Source organism: Rhinopithecus bieti, unplaced genomic scaffold (genome assembly GCF_001698545.2).
Source record: "Rhinopithecus bieti isolate Rb0 unplaced genomic scaffold, ASM169854v2 scaffold_19, whole genome shotgun sequence".
NCBI classification, from domain to species: domain Eukaryota; kingdom Metazoa; phylum Chordata; class Mammalia; order Primates; family Cercopithecidae; genus Rhinopithecus; species Rhinopithecus bieti.
In genome coordinates this window covers 3,770,621-3,785,713 of record NW_016803360.1, presented here as the reverse complement: position 1 = coordinate 3,785,713, position 15,093 = coordinate 3,770,621, and the positions used below count along the sequence as shown (strand labels likewise).

The 15,093-nt window shown below is 38.0% G+C and overlaps 1 protein-coding gene across 1 annotated transcript in view; it reads left to right on the top strand.

Annotated features, from left to right (window-relative positions):
• Positions 1-11,798, top strand: part of TMEM244 (transmembrane protein 244) — a 30,353-nt gene extending 18,555 nt beyond the window's left edge. Inside the window, exons 5-6 of the mRNA XM_017879712.1 lie at positions 9,436-9,561; positions 11,656-11,798. Of these exons, the coding sequence (XP_017735201.1) occupies positions 9,436-9,561; positions 11,656-11,723 (194 nt within the window). The 3' untranslated portion in view covers positions 11,724-11,798. The remainder of the gene's footprint in view (positions 1-9,435; positions 9,562-11,655) is intronic.
• Positions 11,799-15,093: the final 3,295 nt, after the last annotated feature.

Sequence of the window (15,093 nt, the reverse complement as noted above, 5' to 3'; positions counted from 1 at the left end):
ATTACTCTTAGTATTTTGTTAAGTTTTTCCCTATTCTTGTTTTTTAATGTTACTGTCAATTCCTTAAATCATACAATTTACTAGAAAACCATTGGAGAATCTTTTGGGGTACAAATATGCAAATATAGAAAATTGCTGGAGGCCAGTGATATGGGATTTCTAGTATAATTTGTATAGGAAACTTGTTCAGTTAGAGTTACTGAATTGAAATAAAAAGCTTTAGAACAGCCTCCTCAAATGAGTATCCTTTTTTGGTGCCATTATTGATTCAATTTTGGATAGCGAAGTATATGTGAGAACGAGATACTTCGATTCTGAGATACAAGAGGTCTAACACTTTATCTTAACTTTCTTTCAGGCACTTCCCTAGCTTTTACCAACACTATCCACAAATGATTAAAAAAGTATAGTCCCAGTAAAGAGTCAGGTATGGGCCATGTGTGTGTTTTGGGTAGAGGGAGAGATTGAACACTCAACTGTCATTATTTAATTCTAGTCTTTGGGTCAGTCAATAAAGAAAGGGCAATATCACAGGCTTATTGGAGAAGGCTGTGTTTTTTCATAGGGGAGACCAGTGATGATCTTTTACATAGCAGGGATTAGTGAAGATCCCCAAAATGCCTGGCAGAGTTTACAGTCGTCCTTTCCTCTCGTGGAACACAAACATTTGTACAAAGATATCAATAAACCCTCAGCCTATTAAATCTTTAACTTTGGGCTTGGGGAGATAAATGTCATAACTCTTCAAAGTTGTTGCTCTGAGAATCTATACTTGTCTAATCTCAGAGATATTAATAAAATACAAGAGTAATCTCAGAGACTTTGGCATGTATTTATTATGGTCAGGTTTGTGTAGGTTTCAATAACTTTGTCACCCAAGAGATCAGTTTGAGCAAGGACACTGGAAGGTATGAGTCCAGTTAAAAACACTCCAATTACTAGTATCTTTCCTCTGCATCGCAGAGAATAGTTTGCAAATTTCTTTCATTTTACATTAAAATCCTCCCAACAACTTTTTAAGATAAATAATATTCCATATTCCAATTTATGGAGAAGAAAACAGACTTATCTAAAAGTTAAAATCCTGCTCAACATCTTATAACTCTTTATTATTATTATATTTTAAGTTCTAGGGTACATGTGCACAATATGCAGGTTTGTTAAATAGGTATACATGTGCCATGTTGGTTTGCTGCACTCATCAACTTGTCATTTACATTAGATATTTCTCCTAATGATATTCACTCCCAGCCTCCCACCCCCCGACAGGCCCCAGTGTGATGTTCCTCGCCCTGTGCCCATGTGTTCTCATTGTTCAACCCCCACCTATGAGTGAGAATATGCAATGTTTGGTTTTCTGTTCTTGTGATAGTTTGCTTAGAATGATGGTTTCCAGCTTCATCCATGTCCCTGTAAAGAACATGAACTCATCCTTTTTTAAGGATGCATAGTATTCCATGGTGTATATGTGCCATATTTTCTTAATCCAGTCTATCATTGATGGACATTTGGGTTGGTTCCAAGTCTTTGCTATGTGAATAGTGCCTCAATAAACATATACGTGCATGTGTCTTTATCATAGAAAGATTTATAATCCTTTGGGTATATGCCCAGTAATGGAATTGCTGGGTCAAATGGTATTTCTAGTTCTAGATCCTTGAGGGATTGCCACAGTCTTCCACAATGGTGGAACTAACTTGCACTCCCACCAACAATATGTAAAAGTGTTCCTATTTCTCCACATCCTCTGCAGAATCTGTTGTTTCCTGACTTTTTAATGATCGCCATTCTAATTGGCATGAGATGGTATCTCATTGTGATTTTGATTTGCATTTCTCTGATGACCAGTGATGATAACCATTTTTTCATATGTCTGTTGGCTCCATAAATGTCTTCTTTTGAGAAGTGTCTGTTCATATACTTTGCCCGCTTTTTGATGGGTTTGTTTTTTTCTTGTAAATTTGTTTAAGTTCTTTGTAGATTCTGAATATTAGCCCTTTGTCAGATGGATAGATTGCAAAATTTTCTCCCATTCTGTAGGTTGCCTGTACACTCTGATGATAGTTTCTTTTGCTGTGCAGAAGCTCTTTAGTTTAATTAGATCCCATTTGTCTATTTTGGCTTTTTTGCCATTGCTTTTGGTGTTTTAGTCATGAAGTCTTTGCCCATGACTATGTCCTAAATTATATTGCCTAGGTTTTCTTCTAGGGTTTTTATGGTGTTAGGTATTACATTTAAGTCTTTATGCATCTTGAGTCAATTTTTGTATAAGACATAAGGAAGGGATCCAGTTTCAGCTTTCTACATATGGCTAGCTAGGTTTCCCAGCACCATTTATTAAATAGGGAATCCTTTCCCCATCTNAAAATTTTCTCCCATTCTGTAGGTTGCCTGTACACTCTGATGATAGTTTCTTTTGCTGTGCAGAAGCTCTTTAGTTTAATTAGATCCCATTTGTCTATTTTGGCTTTTTTGCCATTGCTTTTGGTGTTTTAGTCATGAAGTCTTTGCCCATGACTATGTCCTAAATTATATTGCCTAGGTTTTCTTCTAGGGTTTTATGGTGTTAGGTATTACATTTAAGTCTTTATGCATCTTGAGTCAATTTTGTATAAGACATAAGGAAGGGATCCAGTTTCAGCTTTCTACATATGGCTAGCTAGGTTTCCCAGCACCATTTATTAAATAGGGAATCCTTTCCCCATCTCTTGTTTTTGTCAGGTTTGTCAAAGATCACATGGTTGTAGATGTGTGGTGTTATTTCCAAGGCCTCTGTTCTGTTCCATTGGTCTAGATATCTGTTTTGGTACTAGTACCATGCTGTTTTGGTTACTGTAGTCTTGTCATATAGTTTGAAGTCAGGTGGTGTGATGCCTCCAGCTTTGTTCTTTTTACTTAGGATTGTCTTGGCTATGTGGGCTTTCTTTTGGTTCCATATGAACTTTAGAGTAGTTTTTTCCAATTCTGTGAAGAAAGTCATTGGTAGCTTGATGGGTATAGCATTGAATCTGTAAATTACTTTGGGTAGTATGGCCATTTTCACGATACTGATTCTTCCTATTCATGAGCATGAAATGTTCTTCCATTTGTTTGTGTCCTCTTTTATTTCGTTAAGCAGAGGTTTGTAGTTCTCCTTGAAGAGGTCCTTCACATCCCTTGTAAGTTGGATTCCTATGTACCTTATTGTCTTTGTAGCAATTGTGAATGCGAATTCACTCATGTTTTGGGTCTCTGTTTGTCTATTCTTGGTGTATAGGAATGCTTGTGATTTTTACATGTTGATTTTATATCCTGAGACTTTGCTGAAATTGCTTATCAGTTTAAGGAGATTTTGGGCTGAGACGATGGGGGTTTCTAAACATTCGATCATGTCATCTGCAAACAGACACAATTTGACTTTCTCTTTTCCTAATTGAATACCCTTTATTTCTTTCTCTTGCCTGATTGCTCTGGCCAGAACTTCCAACACTACGTTGAATAGGAGTGCTGAGTGCGGGCATCCTTGTCTTGTGCCAGTTTTCACAAGGAATGCTTCCAGTTTTTGCCCATTCAGTATGATATTAGCTGTGGGTTTGTCATAAATAGCTCTTTTTATTTTGAGATACATTCCATCAATACCTAGTTTATTGAGAGTTTTTAGCATGAAGGGCTGTTGAATTTTGTCAAAGGCCTTTTCTGAATCTATTGAGATACTTATGTGGTTTTTGTCATTGGTTCTGTTTACATGATAGATTACGTTTATTGATTTGAGTATGTTGAACCAGCCTTGTATCTCAGGGATGAAGTTGACTTGTTCCTGGTGGATAAACTTTTTAATGTGCTGCTGGATTCGTTTTGCCAGTGTTTTATTGAGGATTTTTGTGTTGATGTTCATCAGAAATATTGGCCAAAATTTCTCTTTTTTTGTTGTGTGTCTACCAGGCTTTGGTATCAGGATGATGCTAGCCTCATGAAATGAGTTAGGGAGGATTCTCTCTTTTCTATTGATTGGAATACTTTCAGAATGAATGATACCAGCTCCTCTTTGTACCTCTGGTGGAATTCGGCTGTGAATCCATCTGGTCCTGGACTTTTTTTGGTTGATAGGTTATTAATCATTGCCTTAATTTCAGAACCTGTTATTTGTCTATTCAGAGATTCAACTTCTTCCTGGTTTAGTCTTGGGAGGGTGTATGTGTCCAGGAATTTATCCATTTCTTCTAGATTTTCTAGTTTGTTAGGGTAGAGGTGTTTATAGTAGCCTCTGATGGTAGTTTGTATTTCTGTGCGATCAGTGGTGATATCCCCTTTGTCATTTTTTATTGTGTCTATTTGATTATTCTATCTTTACTTCTTTATTAGTGTTGCTGTCAGTCTGTTTTGTTTATCTTTTCAAAAAATCAGCTCCTGGATTCACTGATTTTTTGAAGGGTTTTTCATGTCTCTATCTCCTTCAGTTCTGCTCTGATCTTAGTTATTTCTTGCCTTCTGCTAGCTTTTGAATGTGTTTGCTCTTTCTTCTTTAGTTCTTTTAATTGTGATGTTAGGGTGTCGATTTTACATCTTTCTTGCTTTCTCTTGTGGGTATTTAGTGCTATAAATTTCCCTCTACATACTGCTTTAAATGTGTCCCAGAGATTCTGATACACTGTGTCTTTGTTCTTATTGGTTTCAAAGAACATCTTTATTTCTGCCTTCATTTTGTTATGTACCCAGTAGTCATTCAGGAGCAGGTTGTTCAGTTTCCACATAGTGGTGCGGTTTTGAGTGAGTTTCTTAATCCTGAGTTCCAATTTGATTGCACTGTGGTCTGAGAGACAGTTTGTTGTGATTTCTGTTCTTTTACATTTGTTGAGGAGTGTTTTACTACCAATTATGTGGTCAATTTTAGAATAAGTGCAATGTGGTTCTGAGAAGAATGTATATTCTGTTGATTTGGGGTATAGAATTCTATCGATATCTATTAGGTCCACTTAGTGCAGAGCTGAGTTCAAATTCTTGATATCCTTGTTAACCTTCTGTCTTGTTGACCTGTCTAATACTGACAGTGGGGTGTTAAAGTCTCCCAATATTATTGTGTGGGAGTCTAAGTCTCTTTGTAGGTCTCTGAGGAGTTGCTTTATGAATCTGGGTGCTCCTGTATTGGGTGCATATGTATTTAGGATAGTTAGCTTTTCTTGTTGAATTGATCCCTTTAGCATTATGTAGTGGTCTTCTTTGTCTCTTTTTATCTTTGTTGGTTTAAAGTCTGTTTTATCAGAGACTAAGATTGTAACCCCTGCTTTTTTTTTACTTTCCATTTGCTTGGTAGGTCTTCCTCCATCCCTTTATTTTCAGCCTATGTGCGTCTTTGCATGTGAGATGGGTCTCCTGAATACAGCACACCAATGGGTCTTGACTCTTTATCCAATTTGCCAGTCTGTATCTTTTAACTGGGGCATTTAGCTCATTTACATTTAAGGTTAATATTGTTATCTTTGAATTTAATCCTGTCATTATGATGTTAGCTGGTTATTTTGCCCATTAATTGATGCAGTTTCTTCATAGCGTTGATGGTCTTTACCATTTGGCATGTTTTTGCGGTGGCTAGTACTGGTTATTCCTTTCCATGTTTAGTGCTTCCTTCAGGAGCTCTTGTAAGGCAGGCCTGGTGGTGACAAAATTTCTCAGCATTTGCTTGTCTGTAAAGGATTTTATTTCTCCTTAACGTATGAAGCTTAGTTTGGCTGGATACGAAATTCTGGGTTGAAAATACTTTTCTTCAAGAATGTTGAATAGTGGCCCCCACTCTCTTTTGGTTTGTAGGGTTTCTGCCAAGATATCCACTGTTAGTCTGATGGGCTTCCCTTTGTGGGTAATCTTACCTTTCTCTCTGGCTGCCCTTAACATTTTTTCCCTCATTTCAACCTTGGTGAATCTGGCAATTATGTGTCTTGGAGTTGCTCTTCTTGAGGAGTATCTTTGTGGTGTCTCTGTATTTTCTGAATTTGAATGTTTGTCTGCCTTGCTAGGTTAGGGAATTCTCCTGAATGATATCCTGAAGAGTGTGGTTTCTAACTTGGTTCCATTCTCCCGTCACTTTCAGGTATACCCTTCAAACGTATATCTGGTCTTTTCACATAGTCCCATATTTATTGGAGGCTTTGTTCATTTCTTTTCAGTCTTTTTTCTTGAATCTTGTCTTCTCGTTTTGTTTCATTAATTGATCTTCAGTCACTGATATCCTTTCTTCCTCTTGATCAAAGCGGCTATTGAAGCTGGTGCATGCATCACAAAGTTCTCATTCCATGTTTTTCAGCTCCTTCAGGTCATTTAACATCATCTCTACACTGTTTATTCTAGTTAGCCATTCATCTTACCTTTTTTCAAGGTTTTTAGCTTCGTTGCGATGGGTTAGAACATGCTCCTTTAGCTCGGAGAAGTTTGTTATTGCCAGTCTTCTGAAGTCTACTTCTGTCAACTCGTCAAACTCATTCTCCATCCAGTTTTGTTCCCTCTCTGGCAAGGAGCTGTGATCCTCTGGAGGAGAAGAGGCACTGTGTTTTTTAAAATTTTCAGTTTTTCTGTTCTGGTTTCTCCCCATCTTTGTGGTTTTATCTACCTTTGGTCTTTGATGTTGGTGACCTACAGATGGGGTTTTGGTGTGGATGTTCTTTTTGTTGATATAGATGCTATTTTTTTCGCTTTGTTAGTTTTCCTCTAACAGTCAGACCCCTCAGCTGCAGGTCTGTTGGAGTTTGCTGGAGGTCCACTCCAGACCCTGTTTGCTTGGGTATCACCAGTGGAGGCTGCAGAACGGCAAATATTGTTGCCTGATCCTTCCTCTGGAAGCTTTGTCCCAGAGGGACCTGCCTGTTTGAGGTGTCTGTCAGCCCCTACTGGGAGGTGTTTCCCAGTCAGGCTACACAGGGGTCAGGGATCCATTTGAGGAAGCAGTCTGTCTGTTCTTGGAGCTTGAACACCATGCTGAGAGAACCACTGCTCTCTTCAGAACTGTCAGACAGGGACGTTTAAGTCTGCAGAAGCTGACTGCTGCCTTTTGTTCCACTATGCCCTGTCCACAAAGGTGGAATCTATAGAGGCAGCAGGCCTTGCTGAGCTGCAGTGGGCTCCACCCAGTTCATGCTTCCAGGCCTCTTTGTTTACACTGTGACCTACTCAAGCCTCAGCAATGGCAGACACCCCCCCACCCCCATCAAGATGCAGCATCACAGATCTATCTCAGACTGCTGCACTAGCAGTGAGCAAGGCTCCATGGGTGTGGGATCCGCCAAGCCAGGCATGGGAGGGTATCTCCTGGTCTGCTGGTTGCTAAGACTGTGGGAATAGCACAGTATTTTGTCAGGAGTGTACTGTTTCTCCAGATACAGTCTGTCACGGCTTCCCTTAGCTAGGAGAGGGAAATCCCCCAACCCCTTGCACTTCCCGGGTGAGGCGATGCCCTGCCCTGCTCACCCTCCGTGGGCTGCACCCACTGTCCAACCAGTCCCAATGAGGTGAACCAGGTTCTTTAGTTGAAAATGCAGAAATCACCTGTCTTCTGCGTCAGTCTCACTGGGAGCTGCAGACAAGAGCTGTTCCTATTCGGCCATGTTGGAACCGACTCCATAACTCTTTTTTTTTTTTTTTAAGAGAGACAGAGATTCACTCTGTCACCCAGTCTGGAGTGCAGTGCAGTGGCATGATCATAGCTTATTGTAATCTCAAACTCCTGCACTCAAGAGATCCTCCCATCTCAGCCTCCTGAGTAGCTAGGACTATGGGGCAAACTATTATGCCAAGCTAAGTTTTTTTCAATTTCTTTTAGAGACAGAGTCTTGCTATGTTGCCCAGGGTGGCCTTGAACTCCTAGCTTCAAGTGATGCTCCCACCTCGGCCTCCCAAAGTACTGGAATTACAGGTGTGAACCACCATGCCCAGAGAAGGTCTTATGACTCTTAAGCTGTAAAAGCGAGACTAGAATGCTGTTATCTTGACTTCAAATTTTGTATTACTTCCCTTAAGTCATGCTTTCTTTCCTATCATGAACAAAGCATAAGTATTCTCTATTAAGAAACATGAATACAGCTTGTGCAAGACTAAAATCACTATCTCCAAGCAGCTGCAAGTTAACCTATAAAATCTCTAAATGCTGACAAAAGAGGCATCTCTCTTTCTCTACAATAATGTAGTGATTCTGTAAACCAGTGGGGGAGGGAGGAGTGAAATGTGATGGAAAGAGATGGTGTCAATATGACACAACAGGACAGTTCTTTCCTGGATATTAGGTGGCAGGACATGCTGAACTGATCTCCACTGATCAAAGGAATTCCTGTGCAATAGAAAAGAAGTTAGTATGAATTCTGTATTTAACTTTTGAAACCCGCTAAGTTAAATTAAATAGAATTGAAGAGGAATATGTGTGAGGCCTTTAAAAAGATTGCACCTGGGGCTTGCTTCCTTGGTACCTCGCTTACCGACTGCAATCGCTGGCTTGCTGGATAATAAATTACTTCTGCACAGTAGGACATAAGGTGATTATTTTATTTTTTGCTTTGAAAAATATTAGAGTTTGTCTGCCTAGATTTATTTATCCCTGAATTATATGAACATATCACTTATTTTCTGTGTTTTAAGAGGAAAGGTAATTTTTATGGAAAGTGGTATCATTTACAAAGGGACCTTGGTGGTATACCACATATATTTGTCACTTTAAAGTTTGATGTATTTCTCTTTTGAAACCATGATAGTCTTAAAGATCCATATCAAAGACAAGAGGCAAAAGATTGACCCATCATGTGTTCAGGGCTCTTAGAGATTTGTGGTTCTCACCTGTAAATATCTAGCTCTTCATACGTGTTCAGGTAAACCACTCTGTCACAACCAGTGGATTTAGGAGCGTGTCTCCATCCATACCTGTCATCTATGAGACTTTCTTTCATTCATGGTTATCAGTTATGTTTCCCAAGTGACAATCTGAACGAACCATTTTATTATAAAGACACAAAGGAACTCATTTCCAAGTTAGGCAGTGCTAGGTATCAAACAAATGTTGTAGTTCAATAAACTCTTACATTTGGTTTATTTTTTTTTTTTTCATTTCTCAAAACTCAGAACTGGATTTTTTCATTAGTTTTTAATATGTCTTAAAATGAGATTTGCAATCCAATTACAGATTTGCACATATTGGTTACACTGTAACACTTCTTTGTTGTATTTCACCTTCTAAAATGTTAAATACAAAGAATGTGAAACAGAAATGATATATTGTGGTTTCCTACAAATCTAAAAATTGTTAAAAGATAAAATGCGTTAATCATTTTATCCAAATTTGAGGATTGTTAGGAAATGGAACATTTAAAAATTCTTACCAAAATTTCTTCTCAGAGTAAGCTTTCCTGGTCTTGTTACTAGTTGTATATCAGAATGTTAGTCGCTCTACTCCCCAATAAATTATATTCTTCTTTGTATCTGCAGTTCTTTTAGTTTCAACAGAGGTCACCTACTTTGTTTGTGGATTGCTTTTTGTTCCGGTTGTGGAGGAATGGGTTTGGGATTATGCTATTTCAGTAACTATTCTTCATGTTGTCATCACTTCAACTGGTAAGCAAAACGAAATAACAGAAACAAGGAAAATGTATTAAAACAGATGTTGGACGTAAACTGCTTCCTGAGTAGAACTTTGTTGTCTGCATATTCTTGTATGATAGCTAAATGATAAAAACGGAAGATGAAAGGTCTTCCTCCCTCTTTCCAGCCACATTATTTTCTACTGCTTTTCTCAGGGAGGTTTTTTAAAACTTTTAAAAAATGTTTTATTTTGAAATAATTTTAGAGTTACAGAAAAGTTACAAAAATGTAACTGAGAGTTCCCATGTACCCATCACCCAGTTTCCCCTAATGTTAGCATTCCATATAACCATAGTACAATTGTCAAAACTAATAAATTAACATTGGTATAATACTATTATTAGCTAAACTTTATTTGTATTACTCTGGTTTTCCCTGCATCATTTTTCTGTTTCAAGATCCAATCTGATTCAGAACTAAACTGAAATAGAGATCTTTCCCTTTCACATTCAACTTATCACCAACTTGGCAAGGTTTGCCCTGTAAGACATATTTTTCCACCAAAACCCTTCCCTGAGGGCAGAAACTGATCAAAGACTGGGAACTGGGATTCATGGACACCTGTCCAACAACAGTTATTTTAAAACAAATACCAGTTCTTAGATTAAGTGGTTTTTATTTCTACCTGTGATTTTTGGAGTCAGAAGAAAATAGATACAAATTCCAGTCCTACATTTTACTAGGTGGGTAGTTGTGGCCAAGTCACATCTCTCACATCAGTTTCCTTCTCTACAAAATGGGGGAAACCTGATGCGGTTACAATTAGATAATAAGAAATTGTCTGACTTGTGTCTAGCATATAATAATTACTCAGTAAATGACTATTTCATCCATTTGTTCATCTATCCACTCAAAATTTACTCATCCACTGTATTTTTTTCTCCCTTACTATACTGCCTTATTTTTTAAAAGCATATCAGTCAAAATATGAGTGTTAACCAACCACAGGTCATAATTCAAACTTTATTCTTACTTATGACCAACTTAAATCACTGTCATATTTTCAGTGCCCTGATCTGTTGATAGTATAATCTGTCTCTTCCAGGTGCAGTGGCTCACGCCTGTAATCCCAGCACTTTGGGAGGCTGAGGTGGACAGATCACCTGAGGTCAGGAGTTCTAGAGCAGCCTGACCAACATGGTGAAACCCCATCTCTACTAAAAATACAAAAATTAGCCAGGCGTGGTGGCGGACACCTGTAATCCCAGCTACTTGGGAGGCTGAGGCAGGGAGAATCCCTTGAACCCAGGAGGCAGAGGTTGCAGTGAGCCGAGACTACACCATTGCACTCCAGCCTGGGTGACAGAGTGAGACTCTATCTCAAAAAACAAAAAACAAACAAACAAACAAAAAACAGTACAATCTGTCTCCAACTGAAGAACACACAATTTCCAAATGAACTACAACTTCCCAGCTTCACTGCTACTAGAGAATGCCAGTATATTCATGGCCTAGTATTAGTTTCCACAGACACAAGCCCTCCCTCAGTAACTCAAAGAGTCACTGGAGGCCCTGCCCCCACCACTCTGCTTCTGAAGTGCTCTATTTTACTTTGAGGCTTAATTTTTTCTGCAAGACAACCACCAATATTTGTAAAAGGACTTCGAGTATAGGTGGTTCAATCCTCAGGGTTGAGATGAGCTATAGGTTCTGGACCTAGAAAAGTTATGAGTTAATGATCTAACACATGGCACTTAGAAAATGTTAACAAATGACTACTGGACAGAAGTGACTTACTTCAGCGTGAAGTGGTTTGGAATTCCTGAGGGAACTAGGCGTTGAGGATTCAGGATGGCCTTAGGATGATCACTTAAAATCAACTTTGGGAGCTGACCTGAGAACCTCACAATTCATAGCATTATTTCTAGAAGAAGAGTTGTAAAGGTTTGACTTAACAAGTGACCTTTTAGACCACAACTGAAGTACAACTGGGGGCCACCTGATTTCATGAACATGGATAAACCTTTTCTTGCTGGGTGGATATATTTTGACCAAACAGGATTATTTCTTCTTGAGTAAAAGATAAAAATGCATGTTTTGAAATTAAACATTTTTTTTCTATTGCAGTTATGTTGGAATTCCCCTTGACATCACATTGGTGGGCTGCTTTAGGTATAATGAAATTGTTTGTTTAGATTCTTTAATGCACAGAAACAATGTTAAATAGAACAACTGTGGAAATATATTTTATTTTCTCATAGATTTTATAATCATTACCTTTCTAAGATAATAATATCCAAGATAATTTTTTTAAAAACACAGTTTTACTGAAGATGGACTCCACTGATTGTCTCTTTTGGCCCAAATATACTCTCAGGCCAACCCAGATACCATCCACTGGAGAGAAGGTGCCGTCTTAACATGTATTTAGAAACAAAAATACATCCGGTAAATAGACATATAAGAAGTATAGTGGCCGAGTGCAGTGGCTCATGCCTGTAATCCCAGCACTTTGGGAGGCCAACGCGGGCAGATCACTTGAGGTCAGGAGTTTGAGACCAGCCTGGTCAACATGGTGAAACTCCATCTCTACTAAAAATACAAAAATTAGTCATGGCATGGTGGTGGGCACCTGTAATCCCAGCTACTCAGGAGGCTGAGGCAGGAGAATTGCTTGAACCTGGGAGGTAGAGGTTGCACTGAGTCGAGATTGCACCCCCACACGTCAGCCTAGGAGAGACAGAGCAGACTATGTCTCAAAAAAAAAAAAAAAAAAAGGAAAAGAAAAGAAAAGAAAAAGGCAAAAAAGTATAGCATACTCTACTTCTGCTTCTGGTAAAATTTGAATTTACAGAGGAATGACAGATGTTGATGTCAATAATGAAGGCGCTGGAGTGAAAGTCAGTAAAGACTATATTCTGGCACAGTCTTCAATAAGCCATGGATTTTCTTAGCTTGCCTCCAAGACTGATCTGCACCAGTTTTTTCTCCCTTTCTTCTCCTCTCATTTTTCCTTTGTAGTAGGAAATAAGGACTGAGTTTCCATGAGGAGCAAAACTTGAGCAGATAGATATAACTTTCTTTAAAAAGTGTTTTAGGAACCACTTTTGCACTTGTAATGGAATCTACATACACACTTGATTATATGCTCATGGGTGCATCAAACATTCTACTGTAAAAACAGGCCGACTGGGTAGACTCAGAAACAGTATGAGTTACAGGTACACGAAAGAACGAATGCCAAACAATACAGTTCCTCTTCTTTCCTTCTCTGACATTTCCTCATCTATTCACAAAGCTTCATGCTCTCACATCTTATTACGGGACTATATTTTATTTATTCCTATGTCCCAAGACACAGTTTTCTCTAACTTTTTATTGTACACAACTTGTCTAAATAAGCCCTCTCATAACATTTATGGATCCTCAAAAGGTTGAATTTTTAGTAGGACAAAGAGGTTGAAACCTGATTTATAGATCGCTAGAGAGAACTGCCCTCTGTAGAAGAATTCAAGTGAAATAGTCAAGACTCAAGCTATACTTCGGTGAAGACAAAATTATGATGAAGGAAGTGGAAACAACAACAAAAATGAGTGTGTATTGAAACCAGCAAAGTATGAAAAGAGCTTTCAGGTAAACAACTAGGAACATAAGAATATACAAAGATAAATTAGCCTCCACTCTTTTTTTCCCATATTAATACAAAGAGCCTAGAAGTATATCTCAGAGCAGAATTTCTCAATTTGTAATGTACATAATGCATGCAAATCACCTAAAGATCTTGCAAAAAGGTAGTGAGTCTGGGTAGGGCCCAGGTTTTGCTGGCACTGCTAGTCCAGAGACCATAGTTGGAGCAGCAATAGTACAGACATTGTTCTGAGTCTTTTTATTCCCTTATGCAATGCATAAGTTGAAATAAAGTCAATAAATTTTATGTCTTTATAGTATTTTCAAGTTCTTAACAATTGAGAAGTTCTTCAAGGTGTCTAACTTTAATCTCCCCTGTTGTTTTTCAAAATCATTTTCTAGAATTCAAGTAGCCAACCACATCTAGCTCAGTCTTACTTTTAAGAAATCCAATCTAAATTGGATTATGTTTTCCATAGAATTCTAGTTTATGAAATAGGAAAATCAAGATACAAAACAGCGAACATACAGGAGACGAGATTACACACGCTTTTACTGATTTTCTTCCTTAACCATAGTATGTAACAGTAATTAGAAATTTAGGAGAGAAACAGAACATTACAATATTGACAGTTACTTGTGTTAATAAACTGCTACACGGGCCTGGCATGGTGGCTCATGCCAGTAATCCGAGCTACCTGGGAGGCTGAGGTGGGAGGATCTCTTGAGCCCAGGAGTTTGAGGCTACAGTGAGCTATGATGACACCACTGCACTCCAGCCTGGGCAACAGAGTGAGACCCCATCTCTAAAAAATAAAAAAGTAAATACAAGTAAATGTAAAGCAAAGTTGGATGCTTCTATGTTTCTCAACAGATTTCAATATTTGTCAAATATGAAAATCATTTAGTTCTAAATCTGTTGCATCTGGCTTTCAAATATAAAGGTCATAAAATCTTTTTTTAATCACTCTTACTGATTTGGCAATAATCTTGTATAATATCTTCAATCTGTTCTGACAACAGCATGCATACCCAAACATGCTCTAGAATTGCCACTCAATTTTAATGGCCTACACAGTATTAATAGTACTTACCATTCATTGATATGCATAATATAAGCCAGGGACATTGCATTTATCTCATTAACCTTTACTACAGTCCTGTGAGATAAGAATTATATTCCAATTTGGCAAATGTAAAAACCGAAGCTTATAGAATTGGATAATTTAGGAGCATTTTCACAGTCACTAAGGTGTGTCCTCTAACTAGCCTTTCCCTCAACATAGATGGCCACCCAGAGACACTTCTACATAGAATCCTGAAGCTACTGCTGCACAGATGTGACGGTTGCTACCTCTGTAGTGGGTACGCACTCTAAGATAAAGAATACACAGGGTTAAGAGCAGAGCTTACAGAAATTGAGAACACCATTTAGACAATGTGAAGAGTAAAAAGAAACTGAAAAGAAGATGGATTGATCAGTTGGTATCACAAGCCATAGTAGGACTTCCCTGTTGCTTTCTAGTTCTGTGACTATTGCTTTCAAAGCACACAGAGGCAAGCATACAAGACATGACTTGGGAGAGAACATACAAATGGTCAAAGGAGTTGTTTCTATACTCAACTGGAAAATAGCAAATGCTGCTTAACCTTTGAAAGGAAAATTATGGAATGGCTTAATTTTCATTTTTAAGTGTTAAAAAAATCTTTTAAGAGCTAAAATATCCATAATAAAATATTCAGTCCTCAGTGCCGTGCCTGGCACATAGTAGAGCATTAATAAATATTTGCTGTGTAAGTATGGAGTGAATTAAATGAGATAAAATTAAGGAGCAGAGATTTTCCTGGCATGTATTGTGTGTGTTATATAATTATATTTAGCATTATAAATATATGCATATTACATAATAGTTATATAATATAAATATATATTTATAT